General features: G+C 41.4%; 1 protein-coding gene across 3 annotated transcripts in view; it reads right to left on the bottom strand.

Annotated features, from left to right (window-relative positions):
* mthfr (methylenetetrahydrofolate reductase (NAD(P)H)) overlaps nucleotides 1-21,212 on the bottom strand; it is a 36,782-nt gene extending 15,570 nt beyond the window's left edge. Inside the window, exons 1-5 of one of the 3 annotated variants that reach the window (XM_023266522.3) lie at nucleotides 21,054-21,212; nucleotides 17,215-17,473; nucleotides 16,096-16,334; nucleotides 3,035-3,145; nucleotides 2,753-2,946 (exon numbers count right to left, since the gene is read on the bottom strand). In XM_023266522.3, the coding sequence (XP_023122290.1) occupies nucleotides 2,753-2,946; nucleotides 3,035-3,145; nucleotides 16,096-16,334; nucleotides 17,215-17,459 (789 nt within the window). In that variant the 5' untranslated portion in view covers nucleotides 17,460-17,473; nucleotides 21,054-21,212. The remainder of the gene's footprint in view (nucleotides 1-2,752; nucleotides 2,947-3,034; nucleotides 3,146-16,095; nucleotides 16,335-17,214; nucleotides 17,474-21,053) is intronic. The other 2 variants (XM_055012926.1, XM_023266523.3) reach the window with 2 other exon arrangements.
* Between the last annotated feature and the right edge of the window lie 3,022 nt (nucleotides 21,213-24,234).

The raw sequence follows: 24,234 nt of genomic DNA, 5'->3' as shown, positions 1-24,234 counted from the left end.
AGGACGTTTCATCTACAGCTACAAAATTTGCTGGGGATATGAAGCACATCGGGACACACAAAAAAGTCAATTACCACCATGCTCTAAATGTAACAGGAAGTCCGCCATTTTGCATTAACCATGAAATCTTTTTGAGATAAATTCTTTATCGGGGTAAGTCCGAGAGACCTCAAATTTGACCAGTATATACAGCAGGCCTTCCTGATGAAAACTTATCAAAAATGTTCTACAAAAGTCAAAGGGCGTGGCCATGATGGCCCTCAAAAATATTGATCCTTCGTCATGAAACAGGAAGTGCTGTCTAACTCTCCTGTACATGCTCCAATCTGTCTGAAATTTTACATGATTGATCAGAGACCTGCCCTGATGACATCCATGTGGTAATATTCATTCACAGTCAGAGTGCCACCTTGTGGCATCAGGAAATAAACATTACTTACACTTTGATGTACTATTCTTTGCCACTTCACCATATTCACCTCAAATATGGTGACATAAGTCTGAACACGCTGATGAATATTCATAGAGAAAATGGTGACGTCATCAAACGGCGTGTCTGTGGCGCTGTGGCAAATGTTGTTGTTTCGCCATGAAAACTGAATTTAGCATGGGTGATCAAAAGTTAGCAAAATGCTCCACAAAAGTCTGACTGTGGAAATGGCGGTTGACGTTTCGCCATGAAACAGCAAATGCTGTGTAATTTGCTTGTACATGCTCTAATCTGCCTCAAACTTTACAAATGTGATCACAGTCACGCCCTGATGACATTCACAGGCCAATATACAGTCACAGTCATAGCACCACCCAATGGATGGACAGGAAGTGCTGTCTAAATAGCCTGTATATGCTCCAATCTGCCTGAAATTTTACGTGTGATCAGAGTCCAGCCTTCATCAGATACATAGGCTGAAATACATTGTTGGTCGCAGCACTACCTGGTGGACATGCTTGGATTCGCTGACTAGCAAGGATGCGAGGACTCGTTCAACACTGCTTGCAGCTTTAGCTATTCTTTCTTTGGCATACTTTTCATTTGGAGTTTTGAAGGTCTAAAAATACTTGAAAACGTGTGAAACTTTGCACACATATCAGGACTGGCAAAAAACTTGAAAAAAAAACTTTTAAGGGAATTGCATGGGAGTGAGCCAAAATGGCTCTATAACTGCACAATTGCGAATTCAGATGCATATAAAGGTACTGTTAAGAGAAATCTCACAGATTTACTCAGCCTTACACCAGGAAAGGAGTCTTTCCAACATGTACATAAAGTCATGATTGGAAAAAGAAGCCAATATAGAATTAACTGAGGATGCCTGGTTAAATGTCTGTAAGACACCGTGCACTATTTCCAGCTCAGGGTTATGGAGAGAATTTACATGGAAAGACAATGTAAGGTTTTTTATAACCCCCAAAATTTAAACAATTCCAAAGTGTCAAGCCTGAATACGGTCAGTGTTGTAGGTTTTATGAAAATAAATCTGCTGGTCATTTTCACATATTTTGGGAATGCCCGAGCCTTTCACAGTACTGGACAAATGTAATGACAGAGAGTGGATCAATAATGCACCTAGAATTAGATTTTAACTTCAATGTAATTTACCTAGGAAATTTGCCTTCTTCACTGAAAAAGTGTGATCGATACTTACCACAAATACTACTAGCAGGGGGCAAAAAAGCAGTAACAAAAAATGGTTGAGTAAAGATATCCCAAAAGTCACAGAACGGACAGAAATAATTCAGAAAATATACATTATGGAACAACTGACTTTTGCTCTGAGACATGCAACCCAAAAAGTTAAAAGGTATTGGGGAAAAATGGAAATCTTATCTGAATATCATGTGATCACAGTTATTATTTTCACTGGGCTGTTTATTGATCATTTATGAACTGTATTAGAATGCAGGGCTACGCATCTTGGAATGAGCAAATGCAAAACAAATTTAAACTCATAAATAGATGGAAGACTCTTACTCAAGAAAGACCTGGAGGATCAACGTTTTAAATTGACAATCTTGGACACTTGGAACCTTGGCTTGGCTATTACTGTATTATACTGTGAAAGCTATTATTCTGTCTATATGTTGATCCGTTTGTCATGAAAAATAATAAAATCTAAAGTTTCTTTTTTAAAAAAAAGAGCAGGGCAGAGTAGCAGTGCAGAGGTCATGAAGCATTTGTCTATAAGGTGTCCGATGACCTTTTTTCAAGCACTACATTTTTACATTAAAAGCTGCTCTGCTGGAGGTAATTACTCAGATTAGGATTATTTACCCTGCTAAAATGTTTTAACAAATCTGCAGCAGTCTAAATGTAGTGTAATAATGCTGTCGGTATGCAAAAGACAATGATGCCATTGTTTCTGCAAGTTGTAGGACTGATGGAGAACATGTTATTCTCTGAACATTTCTCATTCTGACTCATCAGCAACTGACTTAAATCTTCACAATAATGATAGAGGTGATACAGATATTTTGATTAAAGTTCTGTGACACTTAATGGCATGCAGCCAGAACTCATGCACTTATGCTCAAGATTCAGCAGGAGAGCATTTCCTTCAAACTTGGAACTTATGTAAATGAGCTATTATTAACAAATCCATTTATATACACAGCATTAACCAGCATATGTAATTATATCTGCGATGTGGATTATGTGTAATTGGTTAATCAAATATTGATTTATAATTCTGCCTGAGAGAACTGTTCAGAATTTGCCTCCTTAGTATAACTGTTCCTGGAAGAAGTAAGTTACCTGAATGGGAAAGATTCCGGGCAGGATGGGACATGTAATGCCAATTGCCCTGCAATCTTCTAGAAACTTAAGGAAAGTGTCTGCTCTGAAAAACAGTTGGGTGATGACAAAGTCGGCTCCAGCATCCACCTTCTCCTTTAGGTGCCTGAGATCGTCTTCATAGCTCTCTGCCTCAGGATGGCCTGTGGGGTAGCCTGCAGAGAAACATTTAAATCACTGAATGATACTTAAGTGAGATTTCACATAAACTGTCTAGTGCTTATCTTTAGATTTAAAACATACCAGCAACACAGATGTCAAAGTAATCATCGAACTCTGACCGGATATGTTTAACAAGGTCGACAGCATAGTTGAAGCCTTCCTCCTCTTCCTCCCAGTCCTCTCCCAGTGGGTCTGTGAAGATATCAGAATATCACACCTGAGATAGTAGTTATGTTTGAAGGAAGTGATATTTCCAGATCTTTCTCGACTATAAAGCAAATCTGGTAACAAATGTTGTACACTAAAAACAGCTGAATGTCCAACTATATCCAGTCAAAATTTGCAAACCAGCCACCTTTTTATGTCCGTTCTGACCCAGAGTTCTCTAAACAGCTACACAATACACTGTATGTCACAGTGTGTATGTCAAGCTTCTGCAGTAGTCTGCTTGTTCTAGTTAGGGTCCGACCCTGTTGGGTTTCTTTTTAGGGTCCAAGCATCAAATGGTGCGAAGACCGTATTGTAATGCAAGGAATTATTAGGGTCCAAGCACCGAATGGTGCGAAGACCCTATTGAAACTCATGGTTTTTTTCTTATTAAAGTCAGAGCACTGACTGTTGCAAAGACCCTATTGAAACCCTTGAGTTTTTTATGAGGTCCAAGCATCGAATGGTGCGAAGACCCTATTGAAACTCATGGGCTTAATATTAGGGTCCGAGCACCAAATGGTGTGAAGACTATTGTAACCCGGAGGAATTATTTTCCAGTTTTTTGAAATTCAAATCTGGCAGAATAAAAATACTTGAAAATGCGTGAAACTCTGCACACACATCAGGACTGGCGAAAAATTTCCCGGGAATTGCATAGGTGTGAGCCAAAATGGCTCAATCGCGCCACCTGAAAAATGTGTAACTATGGGCAGGTCGTTTCACCTACAGCTACCAAATTTGGCGGGCATATGAAGCATGTCAGGCTGAACAAAAAAGTCAGCAGCATCCATTTCCTAAACCTATCAGGAAGTCCGCCATTTTTAATTGACTGTTTGAAATTTTATGTTTGTTCATTTTCAAGAGCTATAAACATTTATGTGAACATTTACAAAGGAATAGCTTGTTTGAAGAGTTTCAGTCAGGCTTCAGAGTGCATCATAGCACAGAAACGGCTCTGGTGAAAGTTACTAATGACCTTCTCATAGCGTCAGATAATGGACTGGTCTCTATACTTATTTTATTGGACCTTAGTGCAGCATTCGATACAATCAACCACAAACTTTTATTACAGCGACTAGAACATTGTATTGGCATTAAAGGGACAGCGCTGGACTGGTTTAAATCCTACTTATCAGACAGGTTCCAGTTTGTGCATGTCAACAATGACTCTTCTGAGCATACTAGGGTTAATCATGGAGTTCCTCAGGGTTCTGTCTTAGGACCAATACTGTTCACATTATACACGCTTCCCTTAGGCAATATTATTAGGAAGCACTGTATTAATTTCCATTGTTATGCTGACGACACTCAGTTGTATTTATCTATGAAGCCAAATGAAACTAATCAGCTAGCTAGACTGCAAGATTGTCTTAAGGACATAAAGAGCTGGATGACCTATAATTTCTTACTACTAAATTCAGACAAGACTGAACTCATTGTATTTGGCCCCAAACATCTTAGAGAATTGCTTTCAAAGCATATAGTTACTCTGGATGGCATTACATTGGCCTCCAGTACTACTGTGAGGAACCTCGGTGTTATCTTTGACCAGGACATGTCCTTTAACTCGCACATAAAACAAATCTGTAGGACTTCCTTTTTCCACCTGAGAAATATTGTGAAAATCAGGAACATCCTCTCTCAGAGTGATGCAGAAAAACTAGTCCATGCATTTGTTACTTCTAGGCTTGACTACTGTAATTCCTTATTATCAGGTTGTCCCAATAGCTCTATGAAACATCTACAGCTGATCCAAAATGCTGCAGCCAGAGTACTGACGGGAGTTAGCAAGAGAGATCATATTTCTCCTATATTGGTTTCTCTTCATTGGCTTCCTGTTAAATCTAGAATAGAATTCAAAATCCTTTTTCTGACATATAAAGCTCTTAACAACCAATCTCCATCATATCTTAAAGACCTGATAGTACCATATTATCCTAGCAAAACTCTTCGCTCTCAGACTGCAGGCTTACTTGTTGTTCCTAGAATCTCTAAAAGTAGAATGGGAGGCAGAGCCTTCAGTTATCAGGACGTGGTGTTCAGAAAGAAAAACAAAACACATCATGAATCAATTGAACGGTGAGATGAATTATAAAGTGGATTCATTCCAGCATCCTTTAGGCCAATGTTCCTTTAATTCTCAGCTCAGAAAGTGATAATTTCCTCTCCTGTGGAACCAGCTCCCAGTTTGGGTTCGGGAGGCGGACACCCTCTCTATTTTTAAGACCAGGCTTAAAACCTTCCTTTTTCCATCCATCCATCTTCTACCGCTGGTCCGGGTCGGGTCGCAGGGGCAGCAGCCCTAGGAGGGAAGCCCAGACCTCTCTCTCCCCAGCCACATCGTCTAGCTCCTCCCGGGGGACCCCAAGGCGTTCCCAGGCCAGCTGAGAGACATGGTCTCTCCAGCGTGTCCTGGGTCTTCCCCAGGGTCTCCTCCCGGTAGGACGTGCCCTAAACACCTCACCGGGGAGGCGTCCGGGGGGCATCCTAATTAGATGCCCGAGCCACCTCATCTGGCTCCTCTCTACGCGGAGGAGCAGCGGCTCTACTCTGAGATCCTCCCGGATGGCCGAGCTTCTCACCCTATCTCTAAGGGAGAGCCCAGCCACCCTGCGGAGGAAACTCATTTCAGCCGCTTGTACCCGCGATCTTGTTCTTTCGGTCACTACCCAAAGCTCGTGACCATAGGTGAGGGTAGGAACGTAGATCGACTGGTAAATTGAGAGCTTTGCCTTTCGGCTCAGCTCCCTCTTTACCACGACGGACCTGTACAGCGTCCGCATTACTGCGGACGCCGCAGCAATCCGCCGGTCGATCTCTCGCTCCATCCTTCCCTCACTCGTGAACAAGACCCCGAGGTACTTGAACTCCTCCACTTGGGGCAGGACCTCATCCCTGACCCGGAGAGTGCACTCCACCTTTTTCCGGCTGAGGACCTTGGACTCGGATTTGGAGGTGCTGATCCTCATCCCAACTGCTTCACACTCGGCTGCGAACCGATCCAGTGAGAGTTGGAGGTCCTGGCATGATGAAGCCAACAGGACCACATCATCCGCAAAAAGCAGTGACGGAATCCTGAGGTCACCAAACCGCACTCCCTCAACACCCTGGCTGCGCCTAGATATTCTGTCCATAAAAATTATGAACAGAATCGGTGACAAAGGGCAGCCCTGGCGGAGTCCAACTCTCACTGGAAACGAGTTCGACTTATTGCCGGAGATGCGGACCAAGCTCTGGCACCGGTCATACAGGGAACGGACAGCCTGTATTAGGTGGTCCGTTACCCCGTACTCCCGGAGCACTCCCCAGAGGATTCCCCGAGGGACACGGTCGAAAGCCTTCTCCAGATCCACAAAACACATGTGGACTGGTTGGGTAAACTCCCATGCACCCTCAAGGAGCCTACTGACGGTGTAGAGCTGGTCCACAGTTCCACGGCCGAGACGAAAACCACATTGCTCCTCCTGAATCCGAGGTTCGACTATCCGGCGGACCCTCCTCTCCAGTACCCCTGAATAGACCTTCCCGGGGAGGCTGAGGAGTGTGATCCCCCTATAGTTGGAACACACCCTCCGGTCCCCCTTTTTGAAAAGAGGGACCACCACCCCGGTCTGCCAATCCAGAGGCACTGCCCCCGATGTCCACGCGATGTTGCAGAGACGTGTCAACCAGGACAGTCCCACAACATCCAGGGCCTTGAGGAACTCCGGGCGGATCTCATCCAGCCTCGGGGCCCTGCCACCGAGGAGCTTTTTAACTACCTCAGCGACTTCGACCCCAGAGATGGGAGAATCTACGCCCGAGACCCCAGGCCCCACTTCTGAATCAGAAGATGTGTCGATGGGATTGAGGAGGTCTTCGAAGTATTCCTTCCACCGATTCACAACGTCCCGAGTTGAGGTCAGCAGTGCACCATCCCCACTATACACAGTGTTGACAGTGCACCGCTTTCCCCCCCTGAGACGCCGGATGGTGGACCAGAATCTCTTCGAAGCCGTCCGGAAGTCGTTTTCCATGGCCTCGCCAAACTCCTCCCATACCCGAGTTTTTGCCTTGGCGACAGCCGCAGCCCGCTTGGCCAGCCGATACCTGTCAGCTGCCTCCGGAGTCCCACAGGCCAAAAAGGCCCGGTAGGACTCCTTCTTCAGCTTGACGGCATCCCTTACCGCCGGTGTCCACCAACGGGTTCGGGGATTGCCACCGCGACAGGCACCAACCACATTGCGGCCACAGCAACGATCGGCCGCCTCAGCAATGGAGGCACGGAACATGGTCCACTCGGACTCAATGTCTCCCACCTCCCTCGGGACATGGTTGAAGTTTGACCGGAGGTGGGACTTGAAACTCCTTCTGACAGGGGACTCCGCCAGACATTCCCAGCACACCCTCACAATCCGTTTGGGTCTGCCAGGTCTGACTGGCATCCTCCCCCACCACCGGAGACAACTCACCACCAGGTGGTGATCGGTTGACAGTTCCGCCCCTCTCTTCACCCGAGTATCCAGGACATGCGGCCGCAAGTCCGACGATACGACAACAAAGTCGATCATTGAACTGCGGCCTAGGGTGTCCTGGTGCCAAGTGCACATATGGACACCCTTATGCCTGAACATGGTGTTCGTTATGGACAATCCGTGACGAGCACAGAAGTCCAATAACAGAACACCACTCGGGTTCAGACCGTTCCTCCCAATCACGCCTCTCCAGGTCTCACTGTCATTGCCAACGTTAGCGTTGAAGTCCCCCAGCAGAACTATGGAATCTCCAGAAAGGGCGCTCTCCAGCACCCCCTCCAAGGATTCCAGAAAGGGCGGATACTCCAAACTGCTGTTCGGCCCGTAGGCGCAAACAACAGTAAGGAACCGTCCCCCCACCCGAAAGCGAAGGGAGGCCACCCTCTCGTCCACCGGGGTAAACTTCAACACACAGTCACCAAGCCGAGGCGCAATGAGTATTGACACAGTCTTCAACCATTGACAATGCAGATGGGCAGATATTTCGGGAACCCTCCATTACCCCCTGGCTCTTCTTAAAAAAAAAAAAAACTGGCTTAAACGTTTAATATATCACTTAGTCATTTATGCTACAAAATGTAATCAAAAAAAATCTCACAGGTGTAAATGTCTCACTCTCCTAATATACACTCCCCACTGGAGAACCCCCTCCTCCTTCTACTTTTCTCTCTCTCCCTCTCTATATGTCTCCCTTTAGCCCTCTCCCCCTCTCACACACTCACCCCCCACACTCTCACTCACACTCTATGTACCCCCCATGTTTATTGTGCTTGTATGTTTTATAATGTGTTTGTTGATAGTTTTCCAGGCAATGATGTGCTATTATATAATGTAAATATAGAGCCTGACCTGCTGTATACATCTCTCTCCAACACTCACAGCTCACAGACAGCAACAGACAGCTCACAAGGACACACACAGACGTTGTATTACATTGCTACATACTAAGTGACAGAACATCTTCTCTCTCTCTGTTCAAGTATAATATCATAGCCTGGAATGTTCATGGCATACGCACACCAACAAAAAGAGTTAAAATCATGGACTATGTCTCTAAATTAAAAGCAGATATTTTGCTCCTCCAAGAAACGCATTTACTACAGTCGGAAGAAAACTCTTTATCAGACTCGAATTATAGAATTATCTTTTCATCTTGTTATAACAGCAGACAAAGAGGGGTCTCCATTCTAGTCCATAAGAGAGTACCATTCACTTTAAAAAGTACAGTAACAGACTCAGAGGGCAGATATATTATTATCCAGGCAACAATCTTTAATAAATTATATTCTATTGTAAACCTCTATGCTCCGAATAATGACGATCCAGCCTTCTTTCACACTGTTTTCTCTCCCTTAGCAGACTTATCTGCTAACTCAACATTATCAGTGGTGACTTCAACATAGTTTTAAACCCTTCAGTAGATCGATCTAATAGTCCAATACATGCAAAACAATCACAATCAGTTAAAGTTATACATGATTATATGAAAGATTTTGGACTAGACGACGTCTGGAGACTCAAAAACCCAACAAAGAGGGACTATACGTTTTTCTCTCCGGTACACAAAACATTTTCAAGAATTGACTTTTTCCTCTCAAATAACTCTATCGCACATAAAGTTACCACTAAAATCCACACAATCATTATCAGCGACCACGCACCAATATCTCTCTGCCTGCAAACAGATTCCATCCCTAAACCTCCTCAGACTTGGCACCTCAACATCTCTCTACTCAAAGAGCCAGAATTTGATCGAGTAATAAGGAGTAAGTGGGCAGACATTCTAAAAAACAATTACTCTAATGACTTATCTCCATCTTTGCTTTGGGAAACTGGAAAGGCCGTAATCAGAGGTAAAATAATATCGTAATCCTCATACAAAAAAAAAAAAAGATCTACAAACAGAGAAAGAAATTGAAGAAAAAATTAAACAACTTACAAATTATGCAATAAATCCAAGTGATCAACTATGGTCCGAACTGCAAAATGCAAAACTAAACCTCGATAATATCCTATCCAAGAAAACAGAGTTTTTATTACAACAACTAAGATATGATTTTGAACACAATAATAAATCAGGAAAATTTCTGGTGAACCAACTCCAGCGCAATAAAGAAAAATCCTTCATAACAGCAATTCAGGATCCCTCAGGAAAATATACTCAGTCACCTCAGGAAATCAACCAGACCTTCTATAATTATTACCAGATTTTATACTCAGCAACAGTTAACCCAAACATAGAAGATATTCATAATTTTCTCAACAATCTAAACATGCCCAAACTAACGTCAGATTACAGAGACATATTAGATGCTCCATTGACTATCAAAGAATTACAATGTGCATTAGACAATATGCCAGCAGGCAAGGCACCTGGTCCTGATGGTTTCCCTGCTGAATTTCTTAAACATTTCTGGTCAATGTTGGCACCCCTTTTCTTCAGGACAGTGACAGAGATTAAAAATAATGGTTATATAAGTTCGCACATGAATACAGCTGCAATTAAATTATTATTGAAACCAGACAAAGATCCTACGCTTCCCTCTAGCTATCGACCTCTGTCAATGATCAACACCGACATCAAAATTATCTAAAAAAGCTCTCGCCTCCAGGCTGGAGAAAATAATCCCGTCAATAATTCACAGCGATCAAACAGGATTTATAAATGGCCGACACTCCACCAACAATATCGGAAGACTTCTAAATCTAATCTCTTTGACACAACGCCACAACAAAGAAGCTATTGTTATGTCACTGGACGCAGAAAACGCCTTTGACAAAGTTAATTGGTCCTTTCTCTTCGCTGTGCTCCACAAATTTGGCTTCGGAGAATCGTTTATCCAGTGGGTATCAGCTCTGTACAACTCACCCAAGGCTACAGTCACCACTAATGGGATCACTTCACAAAGCTTCAGTCTGCAAAGGGGAACGAGACAGGGATGCCCACTCTCTCCCTTATTGTTTGCGATCTTTATCGAACCATTAGCAACAGCTGTACGTCAGAACACTGATATCAAAGGTATCTGCGCTCTGGAGTCTGAACATAAAATTAACCTATATGCAGATGACATTTTACTTTATCTACAAGAACCCAAAACTTCAGTAAAGGAAGTATTTAACCTCATCACAACCTTCTCGCGTCTTTCAGACTACTCTGTCAACTGGTCAAAATCAATTATATTACCTTTAACAGAAAACTCGTGGAATCCCGCAGTCCAAAACTCGCATTATTCTTTTCCTACTGGCAACATCAGATATCTGGGCATAAATATTTCCTCCAAACTCTCAGAACTAGTTCACCTGAACTTCACTCCACTTTTAGACAAAGTCTGTGATGATCTGAGGCGTTGGAACAACCTCCCCATCTCCCTTTTGGGATGAATAGCTACAGTCAAAATGAATGTGGGACGGGGGGTTTGGTGGGGACTGGGGTGGGCGGGGGTTGGGGTTTGGGTGGCGGGTGGGTCCTCGTGCCCCGGGCCGCCTGGGTCGGTCTTGGCGCGCTGGGGGTGTCGGTAGCTGCTCCCTCTTGTTCTCCGGGTCCGCGTCGTTCACGGTGGCCCCGGTGGCTCTCTGGGGGCGCCGCCCTGTGGCTCCTACGGCCCGGGGGAAGGGGTGCCCTATGGCTTGGCCCTGCCTTGCCATGATTGCTGTTCTGGGCTTCGGGGTCCTTCACACTTGCACGTTTGACCAGGTCTCGCCAGCTACTGCCGAGTCCCATTGTCAGTGAATGATGGGACCCGCCAGAATGTGCTGAGAATCTCTCCAGAGTCTCTACCCTAAACTCATTCTCTCCTTCACTGGTATCCTCTTCTGGCCTATTCTATTCCATCCTATTCTATACTGTCAAGACATCCACAATTATGGTGCTCAGTACTGTTTGTTTATTTATTTATTGAATCTCTTTTTCTTTTGTGTTGGTTTTCTTTTTTTAATTTATTTTTTTTCTTTTCTGTTTTATTGATGGGCAGTTAGTAGTTGGGAATAACACACCACCTTACAATCTTTAATTGCAATAGCACCGCCTGTTATTTTCTATCTCTGTTCATCCTGTTCGTTCTGTTCATCCTGTCCAGTCTTTGTTTCCCCCACACATCACTGAGGTGTAGCACTGCCCTCCCTGGCTCATAATAGGGAATTCTAATAAAGAATATCTGCTTAGCTTTCAGGGAGGGCCGGTGGTGGTCACACACATGCACTAAATATTAAAATATTTGGCTGCAAGACTAAAATATGCATCAATCTCATACAATGTTGACACCTCTTTTGTGGAGTTAAACAATGAGAACAAATGTAGACAAAAAAAAGAAAAAAAAAAAAAACAGTACCTGGCTGGTGCTAATTCCCCATTGTTGTATTTGAGCTTTTGTGTAAATGGGTTGGAGCGTCTTAAAGAATTAAAATAAATATTAGACCAAATATTGTCAATTAAAATGTTGAAACATGTTCTAAAAGCTGAAAAAAATGCATCTTTTTAGCAATTGTCACTGTCTCCCGCAATTTCATTGCAACAAATACAGTCAAAACGTCACAACTTACATTGCAATTTTTAGAAAAGCTGCCGCGAATTCAGGCATGTTAGACCACAACAATCAAAACGCCTGCGAAATCCTGGAGGGACTGCATTGTTAGCCAGTTGCCCATATTCAGTGACTTTGGATTTGCAAGTACGTACTCCGAAGTACGGACTTGCGAAAACTCAACCTGGTTACCGTGCAGTTGGAACACCAACATACTTGATAATGTCACCACCTTGGCTCATCTGTTCCGATTATCTTTACCGTGAAAAACAACAAAATAGAATCAGATATAACACAGTCCTGCATGGCCACGTTTTAATATATAAAGTTATTGTGTACATATATATGTATGTGTGTGTGTGTGTGTGTGTGTGTGTGTGTGTGTGTGTGTGTGTGTGTGTGTGTGTGTGTGTGTGTGTGTGTGTGTGTGTGTGTGTGTGTGTGTGTGTGTGTGTGTGAAGTCATTTAAAATGACAACTTTCTGGCTTCAAGAAACACAAAGAAATCAAGAAAAAAAATTTGTGGTAGTCAATAACAATTGCTTTTTTAGATCAAGTAGAGGGGAAAAAAATATGGAATCATTCAGTTCATAGGAAGAAATTATAGAATCATGAAAAACAAACAAAAAAAACACTACAACACACCACTAGTACTTTGTTGCACCACCTCTGGCTTTTATAACAGCTTGCAGTCTCTGAGGCATGGACTTAATGAGTGACAAACAGTACTCTTCATCAATCTGGCTCCAACTTTCTCTGATTGTTGTTGCCAGATCAGCCTTGTACGCTGGAGCCTTGTCATGGACCATTTTCTTCAGTTTCCACCACAGATTTTCAATTGAATTGAGATCCGGACTATTTGCAGGCCATGGCATTGACCACGTGTCTTTCTTTAAGGAAAGTTTTCACAGTTTTTGCTCTATGACAAAATGCATTATCATCCTGAAAAATGTCATCATCCCCAACCATCATTTCAGTTGATGGAATAAGTGTCCAAAATGTCAACGTAAACTTGTGCATTTATTGAAGCTGTAATGACAGCCATCTCCCCAGTACCTTTACCTGACATGCAGTGCCGTATCATCGACTGGAAATTTTCACATTTTCTTCAGGCAGTCATCTTCATAAATTTCTTTGGAACGGCACCAAACAAAAGTTCCAGCATCATCACCTTGCTCAATGCAGATTTGCGATTCATCACTAAATATGACTTTCATCCAGCCACTCCACAATGCACGATTGCTTTTCCTTAGCCCATTGTAACCTTGTTTTTTTCTGTTTAGGCGTTAATGATGGCTTTTGTTTAGCTTTTCTGTATGTAAATTCCATTTCCTTTAGGTGGGTTCTGACAGTTCGTCAACAGACGTTGACTCCAGTTTCCGCCAGTTTGTTTTGCTGTGCATTTTTTGTTGTCAAGACATATTGCTTTAAGTTTTCTGTCTTGACGCTTTGATGTCTTCCTTGGTCTACCAGTATGCTTGCCTTTTACAACCGTCACGTTGTTGGTACTTGGTCCAGATTTTAGACACAGCTGACTGAGAACAACCAACATCTTTTGCAAAATTCCGTGATGATTTACCTTCTTAAAGAAGTTTGATAATCTGCTCCTTTGTTTCGATTGACATCTCTCGTGTTGGAGCCATGATTCCTGTCAATCCACTTGGTGCAACAGCTCTCCAAGGTGTGAGCACTCTTTTTTAACTGCAGGCTACTGATCAGATTTAATTTGATGAAGGTGGTAGTTTTGTAAATGGAAATTTACAGGGTGATTCCATAATTTTTTCCTCAGAATTGAGTGATTCCATATTTTTCCCCTCTGCTTGATCTAAAAAAGCAATTGTTACTGACTACTACAATTTTTTTCCTGATTTCTTTTAGTGTTTCTTAAAGCCAGAAAGTTGCCATATTAAATGATTTTAGTTTTGTGACATGTCTGTGATCGGCTTTTTTTCTACAAAATTAAACAAATGAATGAACATCCTCCAAGACTGGTGATTCCATAATTTTTGCTCAGGGTTGTACATACAGAGCTGCCGTTTGTCCTCAAACATCCAGAGGTTTATAGTCTGACAGATACACAAACATCACTACACTTTAATGTTATCACCAGTACTTCTGTATGCACTGAACATCATCAGTAATTACTGATAAAATATTTCATGTGAGCTGCTTTACTCAGAACGTGACCACAGGTGAGCTCTTCTTTTACCTGCCAGGTAATAAAACAAAATCCTTTTCAAACATAAGCAGTGTTTGACCAAATAGATCTGACGCTAGAGGAAAATTCAATACTGGCTTCAACAATTCAATTCATTTTTTGAACACAGTTAAAAATATTTAATTGCAGAATGCTTAAAAACATTTAAGAATTTATATCCTTCAGTTTCCATTAACAGCATCATGCTGGTCCCTATGCTAAAGATGGAACTGTTGATGTTCTGTCTGTGGAGTCTCCCAGCAGTCAGTGAGGATCTGGGTTTCTTCAGATGTCCTTCGAATAAAATATTGCTTAAATGTTATTTTTAATGCACTGTGACAGTCATAAGAATAGAACAAAGTCACACTAGAGGTAATGAAGACAAGACAATAATTCAGAAGTACACGGTCATTGATTGAGTAAAACATTAACGATATAAAGTTATGAACATTAACTTCTTTCAAATTGATTTTTCTCTGAACAATAAAAAAATACACTGTGAGGCCAAAGTGTGACTGTTAGATAAATGTAGAACTACTAATATCCCTTTTTAACTGCTATAGAACAGTCAGAGCCAGCTGCAGATTTCAAAAAGTTTTGCCGAGATAAGGCTGTTCTACAGTGAGCGCTGACCATCCAGTAACAGCTGTCTAACCTGGATGCTCACATCTCCAAAACAGTTTGGTGGTGGTGGGCCGCCACTGCAGAATGAATGTAGAGGAAACCTCTGCTTGTACTTTGTATGTATCATCTATGTTACTCTTATCATGCATGTATCCCAATGTGTGTTATAGGTTTCCTTGTCCTCCATCTCCCCTCTTCTCCCATCCTTCTCTACCTCTTCTGTCCCTTTCAACCAAGCCAGCCGGTGGCAGATGAGTCCCCCCACATGAGCCTGGCTCTGCACAAGGTTTCTTCACATTAAAATGGAGTTTTTTTTCTTGCCAGTGTCACCTTTGGGCTTGCTCTGGTAGTTCAGGCATATGGTTTCTGTCAAGCATCTTGAGACAATCTGAATTGTAATTGGTGCTACATAAATAAAATTGAATTGAACTGAATTGTTGTTGGACAACAGAATAAATATAAAATAGTTACTGAAGCACAGCCTATTAACACCATGTTAACCAGAAGTCACTATATAGACATTTACTCAGCAGAGACTCTGCAACACTAAACCATTGATTATATAGCTGCAATGTTGTCTGACAAACTGACCAAAACAACAGTTGTGTGAAATTATTGCTCAGAGAGAAAGTTAGAACTGATAGAATGACTGCTCTTGCATACATTCACTTCAGTCGGTTCCTTGCTTACGTAATTTTAATGAAAAGTGGTACAATATGTGACCCTGAAACACACTCTCATAACGTTGCATTTGTTTTTTTAAAAATGGCAACTTTATTGTGCCATTTTTCCATCCTAATAGTGTTTCTAATACTCAGCACAGTTACACGGAGTAATAAAAGATGTGTTGAAAATAATGTTTAGCAGATACCACATGACCACATTACACCGCTGAACTGCTCAACATCAATAAATCAGAAAATGCAACTATCAAAAACTTTCCTGATCAGGTGTATTCTTTATGTGGCATTTCAATACAGTTGGCTTAAGCAAAAACCTAACCTACCTTTAAAGAGCAAGTTTCCTACAGTACATGCACTATTCCTGTAACTAACAAAGTTAAATGTCACCTTCCTACCTCCTCTTAGTGCCATGATGTTCTTGAGGCCCAGGCGCTTTGCTTTAGTCAGGTAGTCCGTAATTTTCTCTTTGGTTTGGTTGCAGCAGGTCAGGTGGAGAATGCTCTCCAGGCCACAATAGTTCACTGCAGTACTAGCAATCATCATGGATGAGGTTTCCTTGTCTGAGCCTGGGTCCCCTGCTGGATGCCAAGTAATGTCAATGAACAGGGGCCCTCCAGAGCCCATACGGTCAAATCTGTAGAACAATGATATTCTCAAAACAAATGGTCTGGCTGTTGTTTGGTATAGACATACAGACAATTCTTCAGTGGTGTGTCATAATGCTATGTGGATTAACCTTGACATTATTCTTGTACTTTTTGTACACAAGGAATCTAAATGAATCAGAATGAGTCACAGCACCAAAAAGAAAACTGAGTGCTATCAAGTTTTGCCATAGTAATTATTAAAGCCTTTTGGAGCGATTACTCTCGTAAATGAGCTGCTGAAATGGGTTGCTGGAAGATGTGGAGCTCATGCAAAAACCAAGTTTTTTTCAAAATTAGTGCAGCTGTGCCAATTCTTTGTCGATATGTTCATTTTTAATTTTTTTTTTTTTGTTTTTATATGTCTGTCTTCATTGATAGTGTGACACAAAGAGAGAGACAAGAAAGCAAGGAGTAGAGACACTGACTTGCAGCAAATTACATTTACAGAATTTCAATCAAGTATTTCTATTTTATATTCTATCATTCTAAATCACCATGAGTTAAAATCAAACCCAGGATGCTGCTCAAATACATGACTGTTCGGGGTACCCAAATATGTTAAATGTTTTTAACAGCACTTTCAGAGTAAAATGACCACGAGTGCCACAACACATTTTGGCAAAAGTCCCTTTCAAAAAAATATTTGGGGCTCCTAACTGTACAAGCGTAGCAAGTTTCATTCTTTAATGAAAAATGGGAATATGCCTTTTACCTTTCACATGAACTAAATAGCCTGATACATACCTTTAATTTAAATGCTTTAACCGTGTATTGTGCCCAACTTTTGCTAATGCATGTACTTCACTACCTCTGAACACATGTTCCTGTGTAAAGTATCCCATTCAAGTCCAGTTAGATTTCACATGCCTTGAGATGAGGTTGACAGCTCCACTGGCTGTGCGGGGCGGAAAAAATTCCAGCGAGAACCAACGGTCTCCGGACTCCATCCTCCTCCGCATCTTGTCTCGCAGCCTGTCTGATCGATCTGCATCCAACACCGGCGTGGAACACCGGGAGCTCTCCTTGGAGCTCTCACCGCCACTATTGCTCCCACTGGAGTCGCTCTTGCAAGACTGGCAGTTACCATCCCCTCGCTGAACTTGGTTCACCATGACGGGAAATTATACTGAGAAGAAAAAAAGACAAAACAAATGTCTGTCAATTTAAAATATTTGATTAAATTTTGATCGCACAGCAACAAACATTTGAAAAAACCCCGTTCAAAATGTTTTCATATACTACTGACCAACCTTCAAACAATGGAACTAACGTACACTCTCGAAGAGGTTAGGGTCATTTTCATAAGTTTTCTTGGAAAAGCTGGTTTTGGGAGTGTTTACTGAACATCATTGCTTACAGCCTTGCTGTTATATGTTATGGAATCACTCCGCAATGTTTCTGTTACCCCAGTGCTGAGGACTGCTCTCTTCATAGAAAGTAAACTCGTATAATGAGTAGCTCAGTGCCATCACTATCTTCCTCTTACTGACTCATACACTAAAATATAAATGCTTCCATACACGTCTGACTATTTTTCAGCAGTTTTCATTGTTAATTATTTCTCATTTTTATTCACCCCCCGTTGCAGTGTTAAGTGGCAACAGTGCCGCCTGCCGTGCAAAGCGTTGTTTTTCCTGCAACTTCTTCCAGCACTTTTCCCGTCGATCGGCTCTGTGCAGTCAGCAGAATTATGCCTCCAGTATGGTCCTGTCTCCTCAGTCAACGATTATACCACTACTAACTTTTTTTTTTTTAAACCATGTATTTTTATTGGGTTTTCAGCAAACCAATTCTGTTTATTTTCAACACAATAACATCTCAAACAATAATCCCCCCTCACAAACACACACACACACATATAGGTGAAGAAAATTATAGGTAACAAAAACACCAGCACTGACAATAGAAGCAAAACAAAATAAAACATAACAAAAATATGTCAGACAAATAAGCAAACAAAAATAGAAGTAGGTCTGCTCTGTTGGTGGAAATTATGTCAAATTCAGTTTGGAGCTTTAATCTCTCTGTTTGAGGAGAGAAATTGGGAGATAATGAATGTTGGTTATTAATTAGCTGAATTGCTTCCAGTAGTTCTTGTTGTCTTTGCTTTCCCCGTTTGTTTAGCCTGACACAATTGGAAATAATCTTACCACGTATTATTACCCATAAAATGAAAGGAGAGGTTGATTCAGATATATTAGTTTGAATAAAGAGAGAAATCTTCTCAGAAACAAATTTGAAAAATGCATCAGAGGATAACAACTAGGGCTGCAACTAATGATGAATTGATGAATCGTCTGAGCACGATACGTCATCAAACGTGGAAGTGAGCACGCAATGCAACAGATATCACCGTCCGAGCAGAGCGCGGAACACGGATGGACATCCGCGCTGTATCTTGCATATGTAGTATATGCATATATTATATATGTACAATACAGCGCGGACATCTGCATTTACGATACAGCGCAGACATCTGCACTGAATCATGCATATATAATATATGTACGATGTAGCGCGGATGTCCGTCCGTGTTCAGCGCTCCGCTCGGACGGTTATTTCTGTTGCATAGCGCGCTCACTTCTGCTTTTGATGATGTATCGTGCTCAGACGATTTGATTCATCGTTAGTTGCAGGCCAAATAACCTTGTGTTGAGATGCCAAGTTGGCTGATTTTCACTTTTGGGAATAAGCTGTATGTCTAACAAGAGAGTGGTGTGATCTGAGATAACGATTGTTGAATATTTACATGATTTTACTGTATGTAATACCATTTTATCTAGAAAGTAATAGTCAATCTGAGAGCGAGTCTGATGTACGTGGGAATAACATGAAAACTCTTTCGTTGTTGGGTAGTTGAGACGCCACACGTCCACACAACCATAAGTGTAGTAAGTGCAGTGTTTCCTCTAGGATTTTTTCCCAGCAGCGGCGCTTAATAGGTTAAAACTGTGACAAAACTCAGTGTGTAGTTAACAGAAAAAGTTTAAGTTTCAGGGAGCAACTCACATGCATCTGATCACTCCATCGCCATGACTGGAACCCCCTACCACCACTAACATTAATAGTACCATTAGATATCGATATCTGTCAATAATAACAATATAAGGAGATACTTTTAATATATGACATGGAAGAAGTTAGAGTAATGACAATAGCATTTTTTTCTTTTATAATTAATCTAATATTGTTCAATACAAGTATACAAATGAATGAATGAAATATGAGTAATACAACTGCTGCCAACACAATTTCCTTTTGGGTCCCAACTGTGAGGTATAGTGCAATAACATCAAAAACCATTGCAAATTAGTCCGTAATGCGTCCTCTGCAAATCCTGTGCCCCTGACACCGCATGGCTACAGGAATGCTGCTTCATCAAGCATTTGGTGGCCAAACTAAGGAGGACGGCTTCAGGAATTTACACACTGCTAGGGAGTGTCTGTCTGGGGGCTGGGATCAGCAGAGTCTCCACAAGCTTCTTGGACACCCAAATGTCAAAAGCAACCTCAACAGCATCAAGTCAATTCACAGTTTGGATTCCAATATGAACTTTTCCATGGATCTTTTCTGTTAATACAAAGCAACTGTATGGGAAAGCTCTTGAAAGTCTGTGTAAAGAGCCCACAACAACCTTTTCAAACTTTTTGAGAACTTTCTCATACCAATTTCTGAAAGCTTCAAACACTAGAACTTGAAGAAACATTTTGAAGGTTACCATTTTGCTAGGTAGCAACACAATACAACGTGCACAAAAAAGTGAAGAGTTTGCGGTATGAATTCCCAATAACTGACAGAATAAGGGGTAAAGTTTCAGGCAGATTGGAGTGTGTTCAGGGCATTTACATAGCATCTGATGTTTCATGGCGAAGGATCAAACTTCCAAAGGTCGCCATGGCCACGCCCTTAGACTTTTGTAGAACATTTTGATAACTTTTGATCACTAAGGCCTGTTGTATGTACTGGCAAATTTGGAGTTACGCCCTTTGAGTTTATAGCTCTTGAAAACGAGCAAACATCATAAAATTTCAAACAGTCGGTTCAAAATGGCAGACTTCCTGTTGGGTTTAGGATATGGCTGCCACTGACTTTTTTTGTTCAGCCTGACGTGTTTGCATATGCCTATCAAATTTGGTAGTTGTTGGTGAAACGTGCTGCCCGTGATAGACGTTATAAATGTTCCAGGTGGCGCTATTGAGCCATTTTGGCTCACACACGTGCAATTCCTCTGAAATTTTAAATTTTTCGCCGATCCTGACGTGTGCAAATTTTCACGCGTTTTTGAATCGCTTTGGGCCTTCAAATTTGCGTTTCAAAAGACGACAAGAAAAAGAAACCCATGAGTTTCAATAGGGTCTTCGCACCATTCGGTGTTCGGACCCTAATTAAAGTTTCTTTGCTGAAATCATGCTTATGGCTTCTACAAAGCAGAAGCAGATCAGAAAGGGGCCCCATTCCATATGGTATCTGGAGCGACCTTTCACACAAAAGATTCCTATGAACTGGCTGATCAGTAATCGATTCTAGAAGGGATATCACTAAACTACGCACTTGTAGTGAGCAGCTGGACATCTGTCTGCAGCCTGCTAGCTACGAGTCGCAAGACCCCCACGCTTTCAAACGTCAACAGAAACATGCTGAGGTTTTAGCCGTCCAAGCTTCAAGGTTAACCCAGATCTCCATAAAACGAACCGTGCTTTTCTTACCTCCACCAATCAGTTGTCTGTGATTCTGACTCCCATTCAACACAGGGCAGTCGCCGTAACAAAGTCCCAAACTTCTGTTTCGTCTAGTGACTTCTTCTTCTTCTTCTTCTTTCTTTTCGGCAGCGTATGCGCCGCAAGGCATATTCTTCTAGTTCTTGTTCGACTAATCAGCTTATGGACGCATTATCGCCACCTGTCGGACTGGAGTGTGAAACAGAAAATTGACAAAAGAAAAATAGGAAAAAAAGAGGAAAAAAAGACATGATTCTCTAAATTAGTCCTGTTTTCTGCTTCATTAGGTGACTATATGTTGCCTGTAATGACCCTCCAAGCAGGCCACCCACAGTGATACTTAGATAAGCTTTATTTAATGGTGGTGCCAGTTTCCTCATCTCCCATTCATAGCACCTAGATTCAAGCAGCACTGAACAGTGTACATATCTGCCAGTTGGATGTTCTGATTGTAGCCCAGTGTCCCTATCTTAAGACAGGTGATAACTCCTTTTTTCTTTTCAGTTCCTGTCATGCCCTGCCCTTTTCCCAAACACACCTTCCAGAATATAATATAGATGTCTTATAGTTTTGTTTCGTCCCAGTATTCGCCACACTTTTTGCATTTGTCTCTTAATAACTGATTTACCCTCAGCTTTGCTTAGTGGAATTTCCTTGTTTACTGTTTGTGTTTTTAATGACAGCTTGGCCGGTATATTAACAATCTCATTACCTTCTACTCCTACATGGGGAGGAAGAAATATGAAATCAGCTATGGGCTCCTCATTGATTCATGTGTGTAACAGGAGGTAAATTTCAAAAAGCAGATCTTGCATGATTTCTAGATTTTGATACCTGTGGGTGTTGCTCTACTATCAGTTGCAATTAGTGCATTACTTGTTGTGATTGGCTTGCAGCCATTGCACTGTCATCAGAGTAGCTACTAGCTTTGCTGTCAATACTGAGACACCTCTGAAGTTCTCTTCTCAATGGCTACCTTGTATTGTGGAATGAAGACTGATGCTTCTGTTCTTCTTTTGATTCATCTGTGAATATCACCAGATTTCCTGCATAATGCTGCTCTGTGTTGTTAAATGCTATGATCCACAGGGTGCCTGTTTGGATTTTTGTTTCAGCTGTTGTTGTATATTCAGATCTGTTGTCATCATTGCAAATGACCAGGGTGGAGTAGCTGAAGATGAGGCTGCTGTGCCATTCTGTACGTACACAGGCCTATAATTTCTGCAGTTTTCTTTCCTATCCATCCAAAGCCCAGGTGTCACTGTGCTCCTAGCAGTCCTGCAGGATGGTCTTTGTTGGGAGTCAGCTATTATGCCCCTGTAAATCAAGCCAACATTCTAGCATGACCTATTTCCTCCTTATCTGTAATGGCATTCCATCTTCATTTTGCATATCAGCAACTGGAGATGCTTTAAAAGCTCCACTGTGGATCTGTTGGCCTTGTGCCGCTCCACATCCAGTTCTTGAAGGTGTTGTTGAATAAGCCACACACCCATAGTCTGGTGTGACTCTCATGAAAGCTTTGTATTTGTTCATCATACACAGCTCTAGGTGTTCCTCAGTCTTGTCCTGATAAGCATCTTAGAGCATTATTAATCTTTTTGCACTTGTACTGTTCGAGTGTCTGGCTAAAAAAGTTTAAATGATATTACCTTATGTTTGTTTTACCTTGAGAAACAAATCACTGTCTTTGCTCTGTGTCTTTGCTCCTGATATTTTAAATACCCACTTATTTGTAGGTATTTATTTGCAGACTTCTTCACCATCCCCACTGCAGTCACATGTTGCTTTGTATGTAGCTGGGTCATTCCAGAAATGGAGGACATTTTATGTCCTACCTATCAAATTTCAAATAATCCATCCACAAATATTAAAACATGAAATTGTTGTGTAAATTTACTTGTCCTGAGACTAAATCTAAATAAAAAAAAAAAAAACAACTAGGAGAAAAGAATGTTTGAAAATATTTTTCAAAATACCAAGTAAGTCTGGAGTACCACTTAAAATGTAATTTTTCTTGTGTCCCACCCTCCTTATGACCAAATCGAATCTCAAATACAAGAGTTAAAATGAAACCTAAACCTCCTTTTTTGATATTATTTTTTTTCATCGATGTCTCTTGTAATTGCGGAAACATTTTTTTGATCAACATAATATTTTAAATAGTAATTATTATGCATGGAACATGTGTCCCACAACATGCACACAACCCTGTTACCATAACCCTTTTAGCATATAAGAAGAAAACAGTGAATCACATGCTATGCTGGAACTGACATCATTAAACAGTTTTCCAAAAGAATGGGTAGAGCAAAGCTATGTCCTCTCTTCTACTTTTCATATTTTCATAACATTGTCAGCCTTGACTGAATGTTTCATGCTACCTCATGCAACCCTGTTATGCATATTATCAGAATTATTTTTATTTTTTTTACACAAGTAAGTTTGTCCTCTTGGTCAGCAGTAACAGCTAGCTAAATATCTAACTTCTACTCCTGAGAAAAGGCTACCATTAACATGGATTTGCAACCCTGTTATGTGCAACCCCATTACTGTGATTAGAGTAGGGTTAGCAAACAACAAATAAAACATGCAATAAAAATTGTATCACTGATGTGTAAGCTGAGCCAGTCAAGCCTTTGATAGTTTATTACCTATTACTGAAGAATATGTAGCAGAAAATTGTAAAAGAGAAGGCATCTGAGGGCATTTATTGAACCATTACCCTTTAGCAATGTTTGTGCCAGAAGTTCTTCTTCAGCTTACCACTGTTTTGTTGTTACTTATTAACATTGGGGTTGTTGTGTTTCTCCTAATCGCACCCCTTCTTCTGATTAATTCCCATATCTCTTATAGCTGTGTTTAGGTCCCTGTCTTATTACGATATAGTATACATTTGGTGGTTGTTATTGTCAACTGGCAACAAATGTGAAAAATCGAGAGACTGACTAACATGACTTCCCTGCTTAGTAGTTTAGTTTTATACACTTGCTACGCTGGTAACCCTATAGATCACAAAAATGTCGAATGTCAATAAAAGCACGTGTTGACTATTTAAAAGTTGCCATTCAGCAGATTGCGGTTTCCACACATACAGCGCCAGCTATCTCTGTATTCAGCGAGATCACAGTTGCACAATTGTACAACCAGTTCATGGCTTATTGAATGG

Source organism: Amphiprion ocellaris, chromosome 8 (genome assembly GCF_022539595.1).
Source record: "Amphiprion ocellaris isolate individual 3 ecotype Okinawa chromosome 8, ASM2253959v1, whole genome shotgun sequence".
Taxonomy (NCBI): domain Eukaryota; kingdom Metazoa; phylum Chordata; class Actinopteri; family Pomacentridae; genus Amphiprion; species Amphiprion ocellaris.
This window is presented reverse-complemented; position numbering and strand designations above follow the sequence as displayed.